The following is a 26,243-nucleotide window of genomic DNA, read 5'->3' on the forward strand; positions in this document are numbered from 1 at the left end:
CTAATTTATAAAGTGTCGAGATCCCCAGGCCTCTGGGAGAAATGGGAGAAATCTAATGGAATGAGCTTGACGAGCAGAAGGGAAGAGAGAGTCCCCAAAGAATAAAGAAGGTAATCAAATAAGAGGAAAGGTGTGGGGCTTCGGAGTAGGGGAGCTCCGAGTTAGAGGTGTTCCTGAATAGCACACTGAGAAGATGTTAAAAATGAAAACCGATTTCTGGCTCTCTTCAGTTTTCATCTTTATGCATTTTTTTTTTCAGTATTTACACAGACACGATAAACTTTTTTGCTAGCTATGGAGTGAAATGAAGAAAGGCCTATCAAGAGTTAGGAGAGAAATGAACCGGGACGGGTAGGAATGCCTGATTATCTTCAAGTCGTCCTCAGGTCGCCCACGGGACATCCCCCACCACGGGAGAGGTGGCCTGGCGCTCCTCGTGGGGACTCAGCCATGAAACCACCAGGGGGAGCTGCATGCCGGGAGGGGCGGAGCTGCTTTAAATTGCAGCGCCCGGCGGTTCGGCATCTCAGAGAACTCTGCCACTTCTCGCTTTCAGACTCCGCGGCTGACCCGGACCAGAAGCCAGGAGCTTCGCCCTCCGCCGCACAGAGAGCAGGGGTCCTAGCAGTAACTTGTTCGCCGAGACCCCGCCACCTTCGGGAGCCGAGGGGCGCACCTTGCAAACTCCGCCTTCTGCACCTGCCACTGAACCCGCGCGAGCCTTGGACTGAGCCATGGCCAATGCGGGGCTGCAGCTGTTGGGCTTCATCCTGGCTTCGCTGGGATGGATTGGCTCCATCGTCAGCACTGCCCTACCCCAGTGGAAGATTTACTCCTACGCTGGGGACAACATCGTGACGGCTCAGGCCATCTACGAGGGACTGTGGATGTCCTGCGTTTCGCAAAGCACCGGACAGATACAGTGCAAAGTCTTCGACTCCTTGCTGAATCTGAACAGTGAGTGCACCCCTCACTCTCTCACCCCTCACAATCCTTCCCTATCCTTTGGCCCCAGAGCCCCCAGTTCGTATAGTAGCATCGTTCATCCTGGAGCTGTCCTGTAATTACCCAGGGTTACCTTCTCTTAAGTTGGTCAAAACTTCTGAGCATGTGCTCTGTCGTGAGAAAGCAAAGAGAACCCAAGCCTCAGGTCAAAGCCCTAGATTTGCCTCTAAGTCCCTGTTTGGCACCTTCTGCCCTTCTGGGTGTGATTCGGCCTCAAATTCCAATCAGCGTGGGTGGAGAATGGGAGAATGAAGGTCACAGTGGAATTTGAACTCTTGGGCCTCTTCTACACATTCTGATGGGGTTTGGGAAAGAAAACGGGACAGGCTGGGTAGGGTTCAAACTTTCAAAGTTAAGTAGACTATTTGGAAATATCAAATAAGGAACTCTCTGAGTCTTTGTCTCATGGTGTCTCCTATGCACAGATAAGGTTAAATCTATGTGTCTTTGGGTTTTTCCTCCTGAGAGCTCCTCAAATGTTGGCCTTCCAACCTAGGGTCTATGAAGAAGAGGCGGCATGTACAGTATAAGTTTAGACAGGAGGGCTGGTGGCATGTGGGGTAGTGGGTCACAGAAGAGAAGAATAACCTGGTCAGTATGAGAAGAGCTAAGGCACAGAAGCCTAGTTGGTGCCACTGACAGGAGCAGATACCAACTGGGAAGAAGAAGGGGTCTTTCCATGATTTCCCCTTCTCAAGGGAATCTCCCATATAATGGAGGATCACTCCTCATATATGCAGAAAGGCGTGTGGAGAAAGATATATTTTTGATACGTCCTGGGGAAACATAATAAAATGTCTTCACCTTCATGTTAAGATTTAAAAAAAAATGAGTGAGTGCTTTATCAGAAAACCATTAATTTCTCACCTGCATATTACCATCTGTGGCCGTTTGCTCCTCCTGAAGAAATCACACTGGTTGTGTTCTGTGATTCTGTCCTGTCCTTTAACTCACAGGAAGAAGACCATTCTTCCCCCAACCTTTGCCAAAACAATGTTATCCTGCAGTCCTCTGTGAACGCTGGGTGAACAGGGTGCTGGCATTGTCCAAATCCCATTCCACAGGGTGCAGCTCTTCAGCTATCCCAGCTTAACACCCTGAGTACATATAGAATCCAGTCAGCCAGTGTGGTGTGTCTCCTCATCTGCACTCCTTTATCAAAAGTAATCTATAAGTTTGCTAAGGATGCATTGCTTATTACCCGCCTGGATACAACAGTCAGGCTGATAGCAACTGAGACATAACGAACATACTGATGGAAAGAGAAAGGCATTTAGGACGTGATGTCAGGAACTTTCAGAACTGTACCATGGGGCAGGCAGGTGGGATGTGTTATGGACAAGTTTAGAGAGCTGCCCTGCCAATTTGTTCTTCTAATGCAAATTCTTCATTTTATCAGGTTGAACTTCTTCACATGACTGGTTAGAATGGTCCCATGTAGCAAATCCTCAGCTCATCCCTACCCAGAATACTATATGAAATGTTTCATTAGAAGTTATTTCTTGCTTATATAGTTATTATATTTCTTAAAACTAGGACAAAAGCACTGAATAGCCTTCCATGACAAGCATTTTCAGAAATTGTCTATTGATGGGTTTTTTACTGGAGAGTAACTTCTATTTCCTGTTTTGGTTGAAACCATAGTTTATTCAAGATGGAGCCCCGTAGCCTCTCTCCCCAAACCAATTCCCAGAAGCGTGAGCATTGACTCACATCTTGTCTCCCAGCTGAGCAGTGATTCACTAGGGTGCCTTTGGACCAGGCCCAGAAAACTTGTCTCTGTTTCTCCACCTGAGCTGTGGTGCTCACGCCCACCTGATGAAGAGATCTGCTTGGTGATTCACTGGCTGGTTCCCTGACGCCTAGAGATGAAAGGGTTTATTCTGTGTGCCTGGTGAAGGTTACCTCTCGTGGGATGCTTTGAGGTGGGAGGCAGGGCGATGGGGTTCCCAAAATTGTACTTTCAAGTTTTTCCAGAGGAGCCCACCTGAACTAAGGGTCAAGACAGAGGGTGGCAGGGTTTTGTAACCAGACATTCCAGGCTGCTGCTTCTATTATATCTGGTATCAGTTGTGAAAACCTCATGACCTTTACACAATGTATGCAGGAAGTGTCGTATTATTACACCCCATAGAGAGTCACTGTATACAGCAGAAAGAGGCCATTTTGTATGTAGTTTTGGCCAAACAGCTTCTGAATATGTAAATAATAAATTTCTTGGAGAAACAGCTGTTACACTCTGAGTTATGGTCTATAACAGCCAAGACCATTTCTATATCCCTGCATGTGATATCTGTCTAGGGAGATGACCCTTGTAGCTGAAATTTAGACCTACAAAAGAGAGGGCCAGGTGCAGTTCTAGTAGGCTTTTCTTTGTCTACTTCACACATCTCTCTTGGTTTGGGTTTAATTCCCAACATTGTGGGAAGCCAGTTGCCTGCTTAGCTAATTGCTTCTGCTTGCTTCACTTTAATAGGCAGCGCTGTCCAAAGACAGGGCTTTCCCGGGAGGCTGCATGTTGGGAGGTATCAAAGCGGAGAAGAAGTAAGCAGTTTTGTAGGAATGCTGCTGTGAAGATCCAAGCACCAGACAAATGGGAGGTTATGCTAGACTCTCTTTAAGTCTCACCTGGCCCCGGACTTCTGTAATTTGTTTATAAGCTACCCTGGCCTGTTGGACTTGCTCGGCATGAATCCACATGTGTGTAGGTGTGTTTAATGAGTATTGGCTGTCCTGAGGTTTCCCAGCACTCTCCCCATGATGTCAGGCTCAATCAGGGAAGCAAAATCACTGGCTTGGATGCCTGTGCGGCACAGGCGGAGAGGACGGCAGCCACTCGGGATTCTCCAGACTCCTTTATGTTGCTAAATCATGAACATACAGAAAAGCCATGGGTGTGCAGAGCCAAGACTCAAAACGAAAAGACTCAAATTGAGTTCCAGCTTACACTATTCAGGGAGAGCTACTTGATCTTCCTAGACTAAGGGCGAATGCAACACTTGGAAAATAGGGCAGCGTAGGAGGAACAGAGGAATGAATCAAAGGCCCACTCATCTGCTCAGCCAACCTGAGCCTGGCCCTATTTTCACTTGTAGGAATGTGGCAAAGACTCCAGCCAGTGTCAGTTTTCTTTGTTACTAACTTCAGTGACTAAAGGAGAAAGAGCAAGTGGCATAGCACAGGTTTTCTAGATTGGGTTGATAATTAAATGTCATGGAAAAAGTTATTTGAGGCGAGGAATGAGTGGGAGAGGTTGGAGGGAATAGAAAAGGGAAGTGGGAAAATTATGTAATTATATTTTAATAAAAAAAGATTGTGGCCATGAAAATGGTAATACAGGCATACATTTAATAATGGGGCATTTAAAATAGGGTTGAGAGAGAGAGAGAGAGAGAGAGAGAGAGAGAGAGAGAGAGAGAGAGAGAGAGAGAGAGACACAAAAATACTCAGAGAGCACTGAGAGGTCAGAGAGAGAGATCCTCCAGGACCACTTGGACCACTGATTGAACTCTTNAGAAAAAGGGTGACAGAGATAGAAACAGAGAGAAGGGTTGAGAGAGAGAGAGAGAGAGAGAGAGAGAGAGAGAGAGAGAGAGAGAGAGAGAGAGAGAGGCACAAAACTTCTCAGTATTCTCTGAGAGGTGTCAAGCCCTCATCCTCCAGGACCACTTGGACCACTGATTGAACTCTTGTGCTGACGTCACACTTAGCCCATTGGCTCGGGCACCTGCAAAACAGAAATTGAACAGCGAAGGCGCTTGTGAAACTTTGAACACTGGTAAAAGTAAAAGGCATAATAATCAGCAAGTCCACAGCAGTGTGCTCTAATCGTCGGCATAAGCTCATATAGTGTGAAAGAGAAGGTGTTTGTGCTCCAGGCACACAGCGGGCAGTTATTTGATCCCCGAGACTTATTGGGACTGTGTGAGGGCAGAAATACCATTAAAATCTGGCTTGCTCATGATATATAGAACATAGGATAGGAATGGTAATAGGGGAATAGAACAGAGTACACCCAGTGCCAAGTATTTACAGGGATTCTACTGCTTGGAGAGCATGTCTTTAAAGTTCGGGGAGGGGGGAGGGAGAGTACCCTGCCTGTCTAAGCTTGTCTTTGCAAACTTTGATTAAAATAACTGTAGTAGAAAGGTAGTGTCTAACTCATTTCTTGTCTTATAAGTAGAGATCTTTGTAAGTATTTTTTTAATTATACTTTCTGGTTGAGAGCGCTGAGAACTCCTTAGGGGGTCTTTAAGCTGCAGATTTTCAATCTGGCTGAGTGTAATTAGAAGGCTGCCTTCCTGTTTGCTGCTGAAGAATGCTCAGAAACAATAGGGTAGCTTTTCCAGCATTTGCGAGCTAGCTTCTCCACACATAACTTTAACTAAAATGTTACAGAGCTAGCTACAAATTACAAGGTCGAAGAAAGACACGTAAGTTCTATTAAGGCATAGTGCAATAGTATATGGATGTATTTCTGCACCAAATATTATTCTGGAGCACTAATTCTTCACTACTAACTTCCATCATCTGCCGTCCTGTTCTGTTGAGAAAGAAAGAGAAACACCATAACGAGAGTTCATCCAATACAGAACTTTAAAACTGTATCAAGGTTAAAGGAAAAGTGCAGGTTTTTCCTCGGCATGAATTTCTAGCATTCTGTAGCCTAACTTAAGCCTAGCTGTACATACCAAAACTTTAGCATCCCTGGAACCTCCAAGGAGGTGTCTGCTAAATAAGTATGATTTTGAATATTTAGCTTGACATAAGTTTGTGCTTTCTATATCACATTATCACCATTTTTGAAGAGCAAAGGCACACTGAGAACAGACTGAGTGATGCATGTGACCCATCAGGAGGTGTGAGCGGCAGTTCAGATAGAAGCCATCCAAGTGCAGTCATCTAGCAGCGGTCCACACTGACACAGTTTAAGGCTCTGACTCGAAGGACTTGCACAAGACCTTCACTGGAAAGTATATGCCTAGTCCGGCTGAAAACCCCAGTTTAGAATGGATCTCTACGGAAAATGGTCACAACCTTAGAACAACAGTTTCTTTGTCTGACTTGTAATCCATCATTACAATCCATCTTGTAAATTTCCATGCTGTTACAGTTTTCCAGCATTGTTTGTGATGTGCAAGAACACTTGTATTATTTTTATACTTTCTGCTCATGAAATTATCCAATGTCCGCATTTGGTGCCAGTCTAATATTAAACAGAAGATAATTCATAACCCTATGGCTTACAGGTGTAAATGGAAAATGTTTCTTTGCAAAACAGTGTTCTTATTCCATACTGCTTTATTGTGTTTTTAAACAAAAACAGGGTCTCTCATCTCTATGGTTTTGTAGTTACAAATAATACTGACCATTGACTGCATGTCTGTGTGTTGGACACTGTTCTTTAAGAAAAAGAAGTAATGTAGGGTTGTTAGCTAGCACAGGATAGAATACCTGTCACTTCTACTTAACTTTGCAAAAGTAGTAAATAAAACAATAGCATGACGCACAGATGCCTTCCTGTTAATGTAAAGATGAACCATTACGGAATACTTGATGATGGGAAGTAGATATAGATGGCATGTCCATAGGCTATACCTCAGTGCTCCTTGAGTAGAAGGCCAAATGTTTCATAAACTTGATTCTTGAGTCTGCTGTGCAGGAAGCTCCTCCTGAAGGATGACTTGTGTCCAGTACTCAGATCTCTGAAGCTAGTAGCCTGTGCTTTGACTTCATGCCTGGATCGAATGACTATTATATGAACTAAGTCTGGGTGGCAGCTGTGTGACAAGGACTTCCAGAGAGACGAAAGATACCCACAGAAGTCACCCATAGAGAACTGATCAACAAATTAGTTTTGAGGAGGTGTCTGTGAGAGAGGAGGTCATATATGTCTGTGAATGGCTACCATAACATTAGCATTTTCTAATTATACTGTTTCTTCACTAAGGGTAAGAGTCAGGCTACTCCGCCTTAGAATCCTCCAATGACTTTTTGTTACATTTAGGATAGGCTCTGAACTCATGACAGTGGCCTACAAAACTTTTTATATGTGTATGATGTATATGTGCATATGTCTTCATATATTTGTATATATGATATATATTCAGACATATATACATATACACACACATGTGTCCCTTTTGGCAACATTGATAAACGTCATTGCACTTCCAACCACTCATCACTTATCAGTAGGATCACAAGTTGTCCTGATTTACTCAGGGTCTGGTGCCTTCTCAGTATTCTGGACTTTTCATTTAAAATATGGAATATTGTGGGCAAACTGGCAGGGGTGGTCACCCTCTCCTTCAGGCACAGAAACCCCTGTCTTGACTGCAGCACCTTCCCAAAATGCTTTTCTTCTGAGCTGGAACCAAATCTAAAATCTGTGCTTTATAAGAATGTAATCATCTTGTTTTTCATTTTCCTAATACGTACCAGCTTCCTTTGTAACTACTGTTAATAAATCAGTAGTAAGTGAACACCTTAACTGGGAGTCCTCAGGACTTTCCTCTTCATATGACAACATGGTTTGTGGTTCCAAGGAAAGTTTTCTACTGGTCATATGAACAGCTTCAGTTCCTAGTAAAGCCATGGCATGGAACATGGCTTTGATCCCATAGTTCCTTTGTCACCCTGAAACTCTGTGAGGAGTACAAGAGAGTTGTGCTCATGTCCTTAGCGCATACTTATGAGCAGATGAATATGGCATAAGAGGCAGAGAGTGTACTGTTTAGTGTTTTGATGAAGGAGTCAAACTTGCTCCCAAATATCCCTGAAATTCTGTGAAAATGCAATTGATCCTATTTAGAAAGGAATTAGTGTGTTTCTGCTATTGATTGTGATAACAAGGATAGAAGTGGGTGTAAGTGAAAATGCCATGGTGTTCCAGAGGTGTTTGTTTTCAATTAAAATTGGTATCCTAACTTCTCAGACTTGGTCCTAAAGAATATTGGGTAGTTTTTCCAAGATCCAAGGTTTGCTGCAATGTGACTATCTCCACATACAACCTTCCGTTTCATATATCAAGGCTATATGTTAGACAATGATGTTCAGTTGAAAAAAGAAATAAAATTGTAATTTAAAAATCTTCTAACCAGTGTAACCACACACAAATACACACACACACACAGAGAGAGAGAGAGAGAGAGAGAGAGAGAGAGAGAGAGAGAGAGAGAGAGAGAGAGAAGGAGATCCTATATTTTTATACCATAATGCTGCTTTTTCTTTAGGAAACACCCTGGCTCAGTCTCTCACACCTGGTTCTGTCTTTGGTGATAACACAACACGGCAGAGATAGGAATGGGGACTTTAGATAACTGCTGGAAACCTGAGAAATACAAGTTGGGGTTACTATCTTTGACATTATAACACGGGATTTTGTAGTTGTAAAAACCAGTGGTGTCATTTCCTATGAATTTACTGCTCTGCTCCAAGTTACCATCTTAAAGATTGCCTTAGCATTAATGTTCTAGAAAGCTCTATCCTTCCCCACTCTCAACTTCTGATAACTAGGGATAAAACGCTACTAGCCATGCCCATCTCTGAAAAATCTCATTTATCATCCAGATTCACTTGGGGTTTTTTTATTGTTGTTTTTGTTGTTGTTTTGTTTTGTTTTTTGTTTTTTGTCTGAATGCCTAAAACAAGTGACTAGTACTAAATACATATTTTAAGCCATTTAGGTATGAATGGTGACCATTAAGGATAAAATATATAAATGTTAGTTCAGAATCTAAGTACCCAGGTAGTAATGATTACATATTCAGTTGAGTGAGACCGATTCAATTGAGTCATTAGGTTTTTTTCTCTCCCCCGGTTGATTCTGAGTTGAATAACTGAAGTCCTAGCTACCTCCAGACTCTCTGTTCATCTACCTAGTGACAGTTCTGGTGGCTACCGCAGAAATGTCACTACAGCTTCGTGTCCTTCGGACTCCTTGTTCACTTCTCTCCCTCCCGAAGAACACGGGGATAGATTTCATCTCCCGCCGCTCTTGTGCTGCCCTAGGCAGGATTTTTACATGTCCGAAATGTTTCCTCTCAGGTACTTTGCAGGCGACCCGTGCCTTGATGGTAATTGGCATCCTGCTGGGGCTGATCGCCATCTTCGTGTCCACCGTGGGCATGAAGTGCATGAAGTGTCTGGAGGACGACGAGGTGCAGAAGATGTGGATGGCTGTCATTGGGGGCGTGATCTTCCTTGTTTCCGGTAAGGGCGGCCCCTCCTTCTCTCTTACCTAGTTTTCGCAGGAGTGGTTTGAAATCTAGTTTCTGGGGTTTAGTTTCTTAGTTTATGTCAGATTCCTTGTACTTGGAAAGTTGTAACGTAGCTTACCATTTGTAAAATACAGATAATTTCAGGGCCTTACAGCCGGACTGTTGGCTTTCATGTTCTCAGGAAGAATCACATGAAAACTTGACTTGTGGGCACTTTCATCACATACAACCGTGAAGGACTCAGGTGCCCAATTGTTTCTTAGGCGCCATCTCCTTAGATTCAGAAAGATGTTTAGTACTTAGCAAAAGAGTCTGGACCCATTTTTTTTGTGATTCGGAATGTGCTATTTGGTAGCTATATTTGTGGAACATGGCAGTGCTTATGATCTCAGCAGGAGAGTGATGTGTGCAGAGGAGTGTGAAGTTCAAGGCCAGCCTCAGCTGCATAAGACCTTGTCTCACTCACACACACACACACACACACACACCGCATTATAAAGGACTTCAGAAAATGTTAATAATGTGTTTCAGTATATCTAGATATCTAGGTTCAGAACATAGGGAAGACTGAGAAAATATGGATAACATGCTAACGATACTAGATTGGGAAAGATGGGATTGGAGATAGTAGAGAAAGATAGAGGTAACATTGCAGATGAGTAGAGCTGAATCCACAGTAAACAGGAGGTACCCATGGATCAGAGAGAAGACAGGCCAAGTGGGGTGCATCAGGTGGAATATTGACAAGGTAGGGTGTAGGGTTAGCTGAACCAAGGAAGAAAACTACAGAAACAGGTATGAAAACTGATGACAAAATGGGTTATGTGTCACACGGAAAACAAACAATGTTTTCTGCTTTATTCAAATCTTGACTGACAGGTTATATGTTTGAGGAATAGAGAAATATAAATGATGAACACCATTTCAGAACTTTTTAAGGATATTTTAAATATAGTAGATATTATATTATAGTTATGCTATTGTTTAATTTCATATGTAGACAGTATATAATACATAGATGGAACAATAGCTTACTGTATAGATCCCATGTATTGCATGTATGTAATAATCAATTATATAGGTGCTATAAGTACTAAAAATGAGACTTAGATATTATATCTTTTATTTCTCTTGTTGGCAGAAGACCAGAGAGGGCTTTTGATCCAGCATAGTGTATGGATTTATCCAGTAATGAAGGCCAAGTGTAACTTCCCTAAAGATGTGATTAAAGTGACCAGATGCCCAGCATATTTTACCACACCTATCCCCATGATTCCCATACATACCACAGACATGCATGATTACCAGAGCAATCTAGAGTGGCCTCAGATGTCCAGGTGGCTAGTTCAAAAGCATGTGTCTGAGCAGTTTGCACACACAGACAGAATGATCTTATGTGCCATCAAATACTATAAGAAGAAGCTACCTATTTTCTTTTAAAATTAGTATTAGATTTGACAGTTTTATGTGCACTTATTATATGAAGCATGGTACTTTGAAGTGTATATATGTTCTACAATGAATAAATTAAGCTTTCTGTATGTTTTGCCTCAGATGTTATTTTTTGGGAATGGCACTTTTCAACCACTGTAACATTTTCTTCTTCCTCCTCCTCCTCCTCCTCCTCCTCCTCCTCCTCCTCCTCCTCCTCCTCCTCCTCCTCCTCCTCCTCCTCCTCCTCCTCCTCCTCCTCCTCCTCCTCCTCCTCCTCCTCCTCCTCCTCCTCCTCCTCCTCCTCCTCTTCTTCTTCTTCTTCTTCTTCTTCTTCTTCTTCTCCACCTACTCCTCCTTTTTCTTCTCCTTTTCCTTTCTCTCCCTCTTCCCTTTTTTATTCTCCTTCCTTCTCCTTCTCCTCCCTCTCCTTCTCCTCCTCCTTCCTATTTGTTTGTTTTCAAGACAGGGTTTCTCTGTCATGCAATCCTGCCTGTCCTAGAACTAACTCTGTACCCCAGGCTGGTTTTGAACTCACAAAGAACCACCTGTCTTTGCCTCTCTGGTGCACCACCTGTTTACCCTCTAGCATTTTTAAGAATCCTGTAGTTCCTATATCATAAAAGAAATCTCTCAAGCTTTTTCTTATTTTCTACTTGAAAGTTTGTATCATTTGACATATATCTCTTTAAATGAAAATAAACTTTACAATTTAGACATCATATAATCACTGGAATGAGTGACATTGCCCAATCACTTCCTTCCATTATTGATTACAAAATGTCATGAACAATTAAGTTCAGTTATATAAAACAATCAAGGGTGTCACCTCACCAGATGATTCCAATATTAGATATTGCCTTAAACCTGGGGTAGGAAGAGTCTGGATGCTCTATTTCATTCTGAAAAAAGTTCTACTTCCTGTGAGAGTTAGCTCAGGGTTTGCTGCTGGATCAAAACCTAAAAATGGATTTTGGATTTGTCAAGAAGAATGCAGGATGATTTTCATCTTACCTTTCTGTAAGCAGATCTCTGCCAATAGTAACGAACATTGTCGTTCAAAAGTAGTTTCATACACTGAACTGCAGGACTGAAGAACCTTTGTCAGGGGTTTTGAAGAAGATGAACCAGTCAAGTTGTTCCTAAGGAACAGTATTTGTGCCCGTGGTCTTGAACTATACATAAATAAGATGTCATAAGTAGCATAATCTAGGCCCAACTTCCATCAAATTTCTTTGTAATTCTTTGCAGAACAGTTGGAATAAATCATATCTAAGTCAAATTGATTTCCATAACAATAAAATAAAATGTCAGCACTCTCGATGAGATTCAATTCTGGGAGAATAAAATTAGGTTTAATAGTCTGTGTTTTTGTGCTCAGTGTCCCGTAGTGATTAATGACTTTGGTTTGAATTTCCGTAGGTCTGGCAACTTTAGTGGCCACAGCATGGTATGGAAACAGAATTGTTCAGGAGTTCTATGACCCCATGACCCCCGTCAATGCCAGGTAAGGCTAGTCATGTGTAAAACAGTTCATTCTCTGAAAATCAGCCCTTTTTGTCTTCAGCAGACTCCCATCAGTGCCTTAGTTTCTCAGACTTGCTTTTAAGAATTGTGGGGAAATTTATGTCAAACTTCCAAACAATTTGAATGACCTCTGAGCCGTGTTCAAATGAATTGGATAATGGCTTGAACAGCCAGGACTAATGACAAAATGGACTTCAAAGAAGAAATGTTCTAAGCTAGATTCTAGCCAACAATATATCACATGTTTTTTCTTCCCCAAATTATGATCAAAAATGGCAATATGTTGGACATGTTCTTCTTGAAGCATATTATGTTTCTGATTTCTATGATCACTTGGAACTAATATGCAGGTCCATGATTTATTGACAAAATAGAACCATCATAGTGGTTAACAAATAATGCTTCATTCCCGATAGTTTCCACATGAAACTGTGTTGTATTTTTCCAGTACGTTCCGATGCTACTTTAAAATTGTGTGTTCCGTTGCTACTATAAAGTTGACTTTACAAGGGTCACCTTTCTTAATAGTTCAAGTTTTTCAAGTTCAGGCCCTGAGTCTTGGCTCTCGGGTAACAAGGCTCTTTGATCGGGGACAAGGCTTATTGTCTCACTGTCTTGCCGTCCATAAAGCTTAATAACTACATTCAAAGCTAGAATGTCAAGGTGTAATTACTGTTTGTGAGAGCTAGGGCGAGCAAATGAAAAATCCTAGTGTTTGCAGAGATAAATGTGTGTCTTTTCATACAGTCACCCACAGGCAGAAGAACATAGGCTGGAATACATCAGCTCTTGGAGCCTAGCCCATCCTGTAAGATTTATGATGTAAGGACAGAAACTGCTGGAGGTCAATGGGCCACCTTTTCAGCAGAGTAGTAATGTTAGGAGTGCACGAGAAAGCATTTTATAAATTGCCGGGCTCTGTATACTTGTTATCCTATGATGGCACATTTCCCTGAACACCCTCCAGGGAAGCAAGGGAAACAATCAGCTTCGAGGGGAGAAACCATGGGCAAGATGTAAAACTGCTGGTTTAGAGCTGCAGAGTGGGGCTTGCATCAGGACCCAAGTCCTGTACCGTCTACATCCAGGCCTTTTCTCTGTGTGATATCCACAGTTAGCTACAGGCTCCTCATCCCGAAGAATATGGATTAATATATCCACCTGGCCTTGTTCAATCTGGAATCAGCCATGGAATATTCAGATGTCTTTCTTTCAAAACATACATTTTATGTTTTATTTTAACTAGGTTTTCAGATCACTAAGTACTTGTGTTACAGAAATGATTACTATTTGAGAATAGTTGACTTTGTAAGCGATAACTTAGGACTGTGGCTTCACTTCTCAAGTATCTAAACATCCTTTCAAAGCCTCTTTTTCTTGGAAAGGTCTTTGGAAATATTTGTGTAATTAAACTGGTATATTGCATGGTGTATTACTGATGTGCTGTTGCAAATTATTGATAATTACAGTGTAAACATTATTTCATGGATGTGCTTGCAAACAACAGCTCCTGGGGGATCATGGGAATATATATATTTATACACACACACACACACATATATTCATTTGCTATTGATTTTCTTCTCTTGCCAATGGTCCTCACAGCAACATGATGCTTTCTTTTCTTTCAGGTATGAATTTGGCCAGGCCCTCTTCACTGGCTGGGCTGCTGCCTCCCTTTGCCTCCTGGGAGGTGCCCTACTTTCATGCTCCTGTCCCCGGAAAACAACCTCTTACCCAACACCACGGCCTTATCCCAAGCCGACACCTTCTAGTGGGAAAGACTACGTGTGACAGAGGCAAAGGGAAGAGATCCTGTCGGAACAAATACAAAATGGACATTGAAACTAATATTGACATTGAGTCCCTAAACTGTTGACTATGGTTATGTGAACTGTGGCATAAAAAAAGGAAGCATATTTTTACATCCCAGTGGCTATGAGGGGCTTGGCTGTGCCTTACCATCTTTCCTGAGTCCAGGAAGGAAGCCTTTTGCATTTGAACTGCTGCTTCCCACTGAGTGATCCCACTCAAATGGGGAAGGGTGCTCCTTTAGTGTGTATAAATATGTATATATACATATTTTCTATTAAAATAGACAGTTAAAAACCTCTTATTTTCCTTATACCGGTACCAGCATACTGAAAATGACTCTAGAGTATATACAATTTCATATTGACTAAATAAGCCTACTGATGCATTTTCTTGTTCTCTGTGAACATATGTGATCAGTCAAATATCTCCCCTTTGATCAGCAGTTAGTATCTTTGCATAAGACCAAACTTCTTGTCGAATCTGACTTCCTTTTCCCATATTCCCATGTGTATTCTTTGCAACAACATATTTAATTTTTTTAAAGCTCTAACAGTGATTGCTTTTCCTGCCTGGTACTTGGAGATTTGATTCTAGCTCCCAAATCTAGTAGCGAATTTCACAGCCCACACTTGAAGCTTAAAATACGTACGAATCACTTAGCGCTTCCGTGTCTGGGCTGTGGGAGCAGATCTGGACAGATGCTGTTTTCCTGCTGATCTTCCCTCGCTGGCCTTGCACTTTGGTCTAGAGCTGTCTTGTTTGCTTTGAAAATATTTGTTTCACTAAGTGGCCGTACTGCGAACTTTGCTGTTGAAACAGTTTTATTGATTGCATTTTTAGGTACTTATTCTCCCTTCCCGATCCTGCAAACTCTGTTCTTCTTCTTCTGCCCTCCTGGGCTATCTTGGTTTCTCACATATAATTATCGTGTGGTTTAGCTCGTCTCTGAGAGGTGTGGTCTGTTTATCTGCACAAAGTGCTAGACTTGCAGGAGCGATAATACGGTGACAGATATGCTCTCCTCTCCGTAACTGTGAGCAATTTACAGTCTTTATACCTCTTTTCCCATCTGCCAAATTGGGATAATTACACTTAACCAGCTGGTAGAGGTAATGCGAGTATTAATTAGCTGATATGACTCTCATTCTTTGAACATGAAATATGCCTAAGTAGTGTTTTTCCTTGCTCAATTAGCAGTTTCGAAGTCACCGAGGAAAATCTACACACACGCCGTCACACTGCTCTGTATCTTTTTTTTTTTTTTTTTGTCATGAGTCTACTTCCTCCCCTTCTGCTGTGCCTGGCCTCTTGGTGCTGTTTCACTTTGGCAAGCGTTCTTACTCTTCTAATCTGTAGGAAAGGCCCGTCAGCAGAGCAGGATGGTGCAATCGAAAGGGTGTTGACAACGACATTTGGAGACCTGGATTTGAGTCTCGGTGCTATCGCTTAATGACTGACTCGGGCAAAGGCCCTTGGCTGCCCTAAAAGTATTGCTACATCTGCACAACGGGTTCATTGGCTCCTGCTGTGTCTGTGTCACAAGATTCGAGAGGGGACACATGCAGGCACGGTTTTACGAGGAGAAACATGCGGCTCTGTATTTGCTAAGGAATTTAAGTTCACTGGTTTCGTGGTTAGTCTTCAAACAACTGGAAAGAGAAAATTGTTAATTAGGTTTCTTTCCTTCACGAGTCTCTCAAATGATGAGCTACTAAACTTCACTGAGTTAAACTGATCTTAAGTCTCTAAAACTCTTTGTTGTTTGAGGCAGTGTCTGGGTCTATGGCCCAAGCTGGGAAAGAACTCTGTGTCACCCAAAGATCCTTGGGCATCAGCTTCCCAGCTGTTGAAATGACAGGTGTGAGCCCCATCCCCATTACATCTTTGTTCTATCAGTCTGCGACTAAGCCAATGAAATGAAGGAAACTGGCAGTGTGGACACCAAAGGGGATGAGATGCTTTTGGTGAAGCGAGGCTTGCAAAGTTGGATGGAAGCTAGCAGTTCTGGGAGAGAGTAAGAACACTTCATGGTAAAACCAGGGGGAGGAAGCTGTACAAAGGATGAAGTCATGTAGACTTGAATTATTTTAAGTTTTATCATATTGCCATGTGTAAAAGAAATCATACAAAGATCTTTTAACACAATTAAGATTCCTAATGATGGGTAATGTAAATGCATACAAATAACACTTGCCAAACCACACAGAGTTCTATATTCCAAAATAATCCCATAGAAGTTTTATGTCAGAGCTTACCCAGTTTTGATATTTTTATACCCTGCTACCAAACCTGGAAAGAGACCAATTGATATTTGGGGATTGCAGTGGGAATTTGTACAAAGCATTACTCTTTTTCAATAAATTGTTGTTTTTTAATGAAAACTCAAAGTTTCCTGGCTTGTTTTCTAATTACATATTTCAAAACTGTGACTATGTGCAAGATTGGGATGCATGAGATAGATTGCAACTCACTATATGTTTCTGGAAAAGAGTCATGGTCCTAGGGAAATTGGGGATCTCTCTTTGGGGTCTTAGTCTCACTAGTAAACTAATATAGAAACAGACTTAAAAGGAAGCTCAAAGACATTTTGTTTGTTTGTTAGCTTGCTTGCTTGTTTATTTGAAAGAAGAACAATTAACCAGACAAGCTAGAAATCTTGACAGTTGCCAGGAAGAGGGAGTTAGAAAGGGTGAAAGCCCAGCCTTTAAAGGCCATCAAACAGGGTCAGTTTACCATGGAGGTCAGCAAGCAGCCACATGGCAGAGAAGCAGCCTCATTGTAGAAAAGGATGAGGGCTCCCAGAGTATCCTAGAATGACTCAGAAAAGTGGTCAGACCACTTCAGTGTTCTATGATGCAGACTTTGTAAACTACTGCATAGGGGAGGAGTGATGGAGAGGGCTAAGTAGTTGAGTTCATTGAAGGGATAATTATTCCTCCCATCTCCATTGCATGCCTTTAGCTGAATCATCTTTCCTGAGGGGTGGTCTCTTGGCATGGTAACTGCTAGGCCCATTTAGATTAACTCTGAAGGGAGGAAGCAATAGTGTGTAATGTTCTAATCTTTGGAACAGATCAGAATGACATGTCTCCTCCCAGGGCCAGAGACAGATTCCAGTCTTTTGACCAGAAAGAAATAACTTTTTTTAAGTTGGCCTCAACAAAGCCATGGCATCCATCCTTAATGACCTCCAAGATTGTATAATGTCCTCTGGTCAACAATCAAGACCCTAAAAACATTTAGGTCATGAGTGGGTTAAAATTGACTTCCAAAGTTGTTCACCAGGAGGAACGAGTGTCTGGTTTGTAGTTTCTGTCACACCCTCACGTGCAGCCTCCACAGAGAGGAGCTCATTTAGAAGAAGAGAGATAACAAAAACCGAGGTCAGAAACCACAGCTACTCTGGCCTCCAACCCCAATAGGCTAGAGACCATTCCTACCTCCAGACCAAGAACAAGAATCTAACTGCTGCTTGCAGTGTCTCTGCCATGAACTACCTGGACTGCTTCTATTCCTTGTCCTTGTCAATATTCACCCTGGCCTGTCTTTCAAACATTTGTCTTGCTCCACTTACTAAAGTATTTATCTCTCCCAAATAGGGACCCTCTCTTAGATAAAGACATAGATATCAGGAAATGACACCCATTCCTTCTGTTCATCCACAGAAGAACGTGTATAGAAGAAGAGTATAAGGCATAGTCTAGGAAATTTCTTTTGTTTATTTATGTAAGTTTTTAATTAAATTTTTCTCATTTATTTTATATACTAACCACAGTTTCCCCTCCATCCTTTCCTTCCCCTACCCCCTTCTATGCACCTCTTCCACTCCTTCTCCATCTCCATTCAGAAAGGGGCAGGCCCCCCTAGGAGTCAACAAAGCATGGCACATCAAGTTGAGGCAAGACCAAGCTCTTCCCCATGCATCAAAGTTGGGCTAGGCAACCCAGCATGGGAAATGAGCTAGTTCCCTAAAGCTAGGAACAGGTCCTGATCCCACGTCTAGGAGCCCCACAAACAGACCGAGCTACACATGCAAAACTACCTCCTAGGAATGCAAGTGATGAAATCATTCCCTTGTTATCTTCAAGTATCAGTGGCAGTGTCAGAGAGCAGCTTTGGGGCCTCTCCCTGGGGAATTTTCACATGAACAAAGCCAGTGGTGTGAGGAAAAGTTTCAATTCTACAAGGTAGCCTCTGGTGGCGGTCCTTGATGGGGACCGGATGAAAACCATTGCCTGGCAATACGGGTTCCCCTTCAGTTGAACAGATGCAGCAGCATCGATGCTTTGCTCACATAAAATTTAAGTTCCAAAAGATGAAGTCCAGAACAATGAAGTTTGAAGAAATAAGGTATGAAGAACCTGAGGGAAAACCAGGTTGAAATCTCTCCAAGTAGACGCTCAGTACCACGGCTCATTCACGTCTGGGGGCCTTTGACTTGCATAACTCATTCTCCTTTTTTATTTTTTTAAGATAACAATCTTTTTTTTTTCATTTACCAATCCCAGTTCCCACTCCTTCCCCTCCTCTCCTTCCCTCCATCTGTCCTTCCCACCCCACCCCCTATTTACTCCTCAGAGGGGGTAAGGCACTTTGCATTGGGAAACATCCTACCCTACCTACCTACTATATCCTACCTACTATATCTGGGCTGAGCAAGGTATCCATCCAAACAGAATGGGTTCCATATAAGCTGGTACAATCTGCATTGGTGGTGTAGTGGTGAACATAGCTTACACAACTCATTCTTTCCCTTCTGCATACTCCCACATCCAGCAGGAAGTCCCCTCGTTGTTTGACCTGGCGTGAGTATCCTATTATGTCCTCTCTATGGATTCCCCCCCCCTTCTCTATTTGCATGAGAAATATCTTCCCATCCTTCTCAACACCATTTAAACCTGCCCATTCTAAAATTTCATTATTGAACCAGGTAGAAACTGAAAGAAGGCATTCTGCAGCTCTGGGGTTATATGGGAATGACATGTTGAGGGCAAACCTCCCCAAACATCATGACATTCTATAGATAGGCCTCCGTTGACAGCTTTCCAAGGTAGCCAATATTGGCAATTGGAAACTCGATATAAATTCATTAAATTGATGATGCTGAATACCAGTTCCATTCCATATAGGCAGCCCAAAGAATGTGTTAAATAAATTAGACATAGTCTTGAACCTGAGCAGTGGGAAGAATGAGTAGTGACACATGAACTTCCCATGTAGCTCTGATGCTCTCCAGACAACCATGAGCATCCGGAAGTTCCTCACCCATTGCTCCGTAGGTTCCCATAGTGGCTTTTCCCAGTAAAAGCAAGTCAGAGTCACCTGAGAGCTTTTGCAACTTTCTAATTCTAGGGGTGTGCCTCAAATTTCTAGTCCGGAAGCTCTGAGGAAAGAGCCCTATTTCAGCTGGCCTGGCGATTCCCAAATAGCAGCTGCAGGGTGAAGCACCAACCCTTCAGTATCTTAAAAGCAATCTAGCCCAGGACTCTGAGTAAACACACACGGAGGGACTTGGTAGTTTGCACTGCTACCTTTCATTCTTGCTCTAAGGTCACCTTTTAATTTTCTGCTCTTGGGCTTTGCTTGTGTTTGATGTAGGAGATTAAAGGATTAAAGGCCCACAGGAACATTTGCTGTTTTTCTCCTACTTAAACTCCTTTCTTGACATTCTCTGATTTTTAATTTGTATCTACAGTCACTCATACAAAGCAAATGCTGTATTGAAGATCAGCTTTCTATTTAACAACAGCATATATTTGAGAATAGATGACTACATAAAAAGCAGAGCCTGAGTTATTTTTATTTTATGTAATTTTTTTTCAAGAAAGTCCTAAAACCTTAGCCTTGCTTCATTTTTTTTTTTAAGTGAATAGCGTTTTTACTGTTTTGTTGTTTTGGTTGGTTGGTTGGTTGGTTTTGGTTTTCCAAGACAGGGTTTCTCTGTGTAGCCTTGGCTATCCTGACATTTCTACTGTTTAAATTTCTATATTCCTTCATTTCTGTGAACTACCCTACTGCCTTGGTCTTCCCCATTCAAAAAAATAAAACACACACACACACACACACACACACACAGATACACACATTAAGGAAAGTTAAAGTTTGAAAACTAATCTATCATTTCTTACATGACCTGCCTTAAAGCATACATTACCATCAAGGGATACAGCAAGGTGGGGTGTCTGTGAGTTCCATGGTGCCCTTTCCTCTTGCCTCACATGGGCTTTAACTTGGAAGTCAGGGTGCCAGAGGCTCACAGATACATACTTCCAATGAGTTGGTGGGCTTAGGGTTTGTATCTCTGAATTCAAAGAATCGTCTGACCATTGAATATAAGTTTCAGAAAGAATCACAGAGCTTAAGAGGGAGTGAAGGGGCGGTGCTCCTGTGTACTGGAGCACTTCCCTGGAAATGGGCAGCGGCTGAGCTGGTAAGCTGGGGGCAGAAACTAGGGTCAGGAAGGGGAAGAAGTCTTTCCAGTTGGACTGGCCATGAAGTTTCCAGTTAGGTCACCACATCCTCTTGCAGAGCCTTCCGGCCAGCATGTTCATTTCGGAGAAGAGATAACAAAGAATGTAAACCAGAAACATCTTCTGGCATTCCTCTGGCCTTGAGGTTCCCCGTCCGACCTGCCCAGATCCTGTCTCCTAGTCTCACCCCAAAGAAACTTATCTTTTTCTTTTTCCCTTTTATTGTACTATTTTATTGTCAATTACCTTTCCTGTTTCCATTATCACTATAGTCGCCACAACCAGCCTTAGATTCACAGTCAATCACCTGCCTCTGCCTCCCAAGTGCTTAGATTAAAGACATCCTCCACCATGCCTGGCTGATGGCCTTGTTTTTGCTGATTTATTTAGGAGGTTGCACCACGGTGCATGCATGAAAGTGCACAGACACCTTGAGGGAGTCAGTTCTTTTTTTTCACCATCTAGGGCTCAGGGATCAAATTCAGATCATCAGACTTGGCATCACGCAACTCTCCCAGATGAGCCATCTCACCAGTCCCTAAGAAATCATTTAAAGGAGACAAAGTAGCAAGTCAAGTCATGGGTGTTGCAGAAAACAACACTCAAAATTCAATATGCACAAATGTCTTCGAGTGGACATTGTATAAAATGTTCTCAAATCAAAAAGTAGTGGCCAGGGAAGCTCAAATCGATTAAGCTGGGGTGATGGTAATAGGAGATGAAGTGAAGAAATGGAGGATAATCTAAAATGTATAGGTTATGGCAAACGTTCTGAGGACCCAAATGGAAATATGCTGTTAGATTTTGAGCAGAGGGAATCCAAGCAAGATGATCCACATCAAATGTTATAGCATCGTCTCACCTATCCAGTTGAAAATAATATAAGGAGCTGGGATGGTGCCCATAAATCCAGACCAAAGAGGGGATTGCAATTATCCATGTGAAAGGTGACTTGGGGATGGTTATAGGAGGAAGAAGTGGTTAGAATCTGGATAATGTTTTAAAGTAGAGCCAAGAGAATGTTCTAATTGGCTGGATATGAGTCATGAAATTTAAAAATAATGATTTCCAAACTTGGCACTTGCGCAATTGCTATGAGAGAGTTGCCCTCATAGAAAGGGCTGTGGAGGAGCCGGTTTCAAAGATAAAGTCAGAAGATGAATGTTGTGCACGTTGAGTCTGTGATGCACGCATCACATCTGAGGGAGGAAGCCTAAAACAGGAGTGTATAGAACTAGAAAGGAGAAAGTGTTTTCATGAGAAAACAGAAATCAAACGTCAGTTTTGCAGAATTCATTAGCTTGAAATCTTCACTGATCTCGAGGCATTTAATTGACAACTGTCTGTCACTAGATTAAAAGCTCAGCAGGGCAGAAGTAAAAACTCTACTCCCCATGACTAAATCTACCTTTCTTTATTTCCATGTTTTTCATTCCAGTTTTCTCCTAAGAAATTACAGTGGTGTTTCAAAGACAGGCCTGCCCTAGAAGTGGTCCTTGGTCTGCCTTGGACTATCTCAACCTTTGAAGAACTCTGTTTTAATAATTTAATATGGCAGAAACAATCCATCTACTTTGTTGCCAAGACCAAATCAGAACTGGTAGAGACTGGTGTGAACACTCATGAAAGAAAGCAAGAGTTGGGAGCAACAGCTTTTCCAGACATTGTTTTGTTTTGTTTGTCTTTCCATAAATGGTCAGTACATGGTATTGCAGAATTTTCAGGCTCCATGTAATGATTATTACATATTGTTCTTTATTCTTTGTTTTAATGACCATTTAAAACAGTGGTTCTCAACCTGTGGGTATGACCCCTGTGGGGAGGATGTCAAACAACCTTTTCACAGGGGTCACCAAAGATCTTTGGAAAACACAGATATTTACATTATGAGCCATAATAGTAGCAAAATTACAGTTATGAAATAGCCACAAAAATAACTTTATGGTTGGGGAAGTCACCACAATGTAAGGAACTATATTAAAGGGTTACAGCCTTGGGAAGGTTGAGAACCACTGATTCAAAATGTAAAATGAATCCTTAGCTTATGGACTTCACTAAATCTGCCTGAAGTCCAGGCTTGGACCACAGTCTCTGATTATCAAACATGGCCTAGGCAGACTCATATGGGGAGAGATTTAGGGAAGAAGACAGTTGTCTAGGACTGCTAAGTGGCCCCCATTAGTCCTGAAGACTACCTAAGAAGCCCTAGTTTAAAGGATATCCATCTGCATCAGGAAGAAATGGCCAGGTCCTGGCACCGCAGCTGTTTAGTGGGTGTGCCTTCAGCAAGAATGCTACAGCTGATGCCAGCGGTACCACGCCGCAAAGCTGGAAGCACTCTTCCCCCATGCCTGATCCTAAGCTGAACAGTAGTGAAAGTGGTTTGCCTTCTGCCTTTCAGATGAAAGTGTTCAGAGTTAACTAAATTGAGGCTGATTTTTCCAGCCTGTATTAGCCAAACTAGGTAATATAGAGATGATCAGATCAGCAGGTCATAACTACATTAAAGTTTGGACACCTTCCATCCTTTTACCGCCATGCTTGGTTTATGCCTTTCATCCTGGTAACTGGTTTGTGGCTTTAAGAAGTCTACTCTACCTTTACTCTATTTCTGTATACAACACCTGAAAATGGAAGAAGAAATGCAAGAGGCAAGCTCAGAGGAATAGGTAGTGCTACAAAACAGCAGCAGTTTCTCAGAGATTCCCACAGAGGGTAGAGAAAACAAGCAGTATGGAATAGAGAGTCTAAACTGACCCAAGCCCACATGGCACTGTGTTCAGATCAATTAAAAAAATGAGCAATCCCTTTAGGTGAATAATGGAGTAACTGACTATCTGTGTAGGATAAAAATAGACTCTACTACTGATCATTTGCAAAGTTCAACATTGGGTATGTAAAGAACTTAAAGAAAAAACAAACCCTTCAATTTCCAGATTATGAGAGAATAGAATCCTTAGGGTGGAGAATAGAGTGTTTCTCAGCAAATAAGGCACAAAAATCCTTAAGAAATAGATGTATGCAAGAATAAAAGAAGAAATTCTGCTTATGGAAAAACAAAATAGGAACACAAAAATCGCTGTTGGAAGTGTGAGGAAACCAGAACCTAGTATTTAATAAGCAAAGGCTGGTTCTATAGAATATAAATAGAACCTCAAGTGATCATTACAGAACTGTGACTCAGTAGGAAAGTTAAACAACATCAAACAGGCATTTCACAAAGGATAAATGACATAAGGATGCAAAACTATAAAAATACATTCTACTTATTAATATAAATCAAAATTTACAAGATCAATAAATATGCATTTTAACCAGAATCATATTTCTCCTAGATTGACAAAAGTTAAGAAATCTGATACTACAACTGTCAAAAAAGAATGGTTCAAAAGTAATGAATGGTCTGTCAGGCTGGGAAGATGGCTCAGTGGGTAAAATGCTGGCTGTACAAGCATGCATACTGAGTTTAGATCCCCAGAGCCTATGTGAGAGAAGCTGGCTATATTGGTGTGTACATAAAATCCAAGTCTTGGGGAAGTGGAGAGAATTCTCTGGGCTTGAGCCAGCCAGTCTAGCTGAACTGACAAGCTCTAGGTCATGAGACACCTTGTCTCAAAAAATAAGATGGAAAACAGTCAAGAAAGACACCTGACATCAGCCGCAGGCTTCCACAGGCACCTGCACATACATACATGAAGAGGGGCTTTTCAATTGATCTAAAAATCTCAAGGACATAATAATATTATACTGCAAAGACCCAATTCACATTAGAATGTGATAAAGGATAAAGTTGTTATAGAATACATATTCAAATAAGAAATATTTACAAGAATGGCAAAGAAATTACAACACTTTTCTAAATTATAGGTTTTGAGGTGTTTTCCTGCTTGTATATCTGTGCACGACATACATAAAGTGGCTGCAGAGACCAGAATTACAGATATTGTGAGTTGTCATGTGGGTGCTGGGAATTAAACCTGGGATCCCTGGAAGCTATTGCATCAGCCCTGACAAAGGAATTTCATGACAAGAAAATTGGAAACATTTTAAATATTCATTGGAAGATTGATAAATAAGTTTATTTATATAGTGAAATACCTTATGATGAAAACAAAATCATTACAGCTATACAAGCCTTCCAAAGACATAGATATGGAAGGAAAAATAAAGTCCCAGAAGGAGCTGAAAGTAATAGCAGTTCATAAATGTGGACTCCAAAAAGAAGTAATAGGTTGTATTGTGACTAAGTAAAACTGTTAGAATATTGACATAATGAAACTTCTGAAATGAAAAGGTGGGACTATCATAAAATTCAGTAGTGTCTAGAATAATACAATGCTGAATGTGGGATTTTATCTGTAAAACTCAGCTAACTCTGGAAGGTAAAGATGTATAAAGAGCTTGTAGATGTAAGAATGTCTCATTTATGGGATCTGAGTCCTTGAGTTAGGTGGTAAGTTTACAGGTGTAACATGAAGGCTGGGCTTGTTGGGGTTTCCATCCTGTCCAATTTCCACAGCTGGTAAGCCCCAAAGAAAATCACACAGAGAATCTACATTAGCTATAAACTGATTGGCCCATTAGCTCAGGCTTCTTATTAGATCTTGTAACATATATCAACCCATTATTCTTATAGATGTTAGCCACATGGTTCAGTTACTTTTTCAGCAGAATAGGTCACATCTTGCTTCTTCGGTGGTTGAGATAGGACTGGGAGGAATGGGCTTCCTCCTTCCCAGAATTCTGTTCTTCTCACACTGTCTACTTTCTGTGTGGTTGACCTGTGTATACTTCCTGCCTGTCCAATCAGCATTTATTTAAAACATGATTGACAGAATACAGACAATTCTCCCACACCACTTCCCCTCATGTTACATACCGGCATTCATTTCATAGTCATTGTTCTACCCCCCCCCCCTCTCTCTCTCTCTCTCACACACACACACACACACAAACATACACACACAGTTTTTCTTATATCAAATGTAGTATGGAAAAACAATATAATTTTCTATTCATCAGGCTTCTGCTTTCACATCTCCTTAGTTAGAATGGTTTCCTTGGTCATGTCTGACCACAGGCAAAGTTAGAATGTTTCATTTCACAGATAGCCACAGAGCTATCTACCATAGTCAGCCTCATCCAGTCACACCAGCTATGAGATAGGAACTAATGCACCAGCTTACCTCACTAATAGTAATAATGAGTGTCCAACTTCATTCACAAATTTGGTAAAAGTCAAATGATGCATAATGTCTATGAATGGTCTTTGTAAACCAAAAATACTGCAAATACATTAGTGGTTATATTTCCCAGGTATATTTTTTGTGCAGCAAAACGTTTTTTCTTTGCCTTTCTCGAATTCAGTTCTTTGGGAAGAGTCCTTTCTCTAATTTGGGGTGCAATCCTTTAGTGTCTGTCTTCCAGAATAATATGTGAACTCAGCATTGAGAGTTCCATACTATAGAGTTCAAATGCTTGGTGTCACAAATACAACACAGTTCCTGATTGTATAACTTCAGAAAAGACGGAGAAACACAAATAGAAAATCAAATAATAATGTCTAGCGACTCTGAGTTTATTGATTGTTTCAAATGTAAATGTGCTTTTTTTCTTTTTCTTTTTTTTTTTTTAACTGAGACAATCAGACAGCAAAAGAAAAAATAGTCTTCTGGCACTTAGCAGTTATAAGTACTTAGCTATCAATTAACTAAATGTTAGATAACTTTAGGTTTTAAAATGAACCAATATCAAAGCACACAATGACAGGCTA

The 26,243-nt window shown here is 41.5% G+C and overlaps 1 protein-coding gene across 1 annotated transcript; it reads left to right on the forward strand.

Annotated features, from left to right (window-relative positions):
• Positions 1 to 512: 512 nt before the first annotated feature.
• Positions 513 to 16,381, forward strand: Cldn1 (claudin 1). Its single transcript, XM_050160020.1, has 4 exons — positions 513 to 957; positions 9,055 to 9,219; positions 12,081 to 12,165; positions 13,817 to 16,381. Exons 1-4 carry the CDS (start codon positions 735 to 737, stop codon positions 13,977 to 13,979), a joined length of 636 nt encoding a protein of 211 aa, XP_050015977.1. The 5' UTR covers positions 513 to 734; the 3' UTR covers positions 13,980 to 16,381.
• The last annotated feature ends 9,862 nt before the right edge of the window (positions 16,382 to 26,243 follow it).

The sequence above is a fragment of the Alexandromys fortis genome, unplaced genomic scaffold (genome assembly GCF_014885135.2).
Source record: "Alexandromys fortis isolate MF-2015 unplaced genomic scaffold, M_Fortis_MF-2015_v1.1 scaffold_100_3062768_6864082, whole genome shotgun sequence".
In the NCBI taxonomy this organism is placed as follows: domain Eukaryota; kingdom Metazoa; phylum Chordata; class Mammalia; order Rodentia; family Cricetidae; genus Alexandromys; species Alexandromys fortis.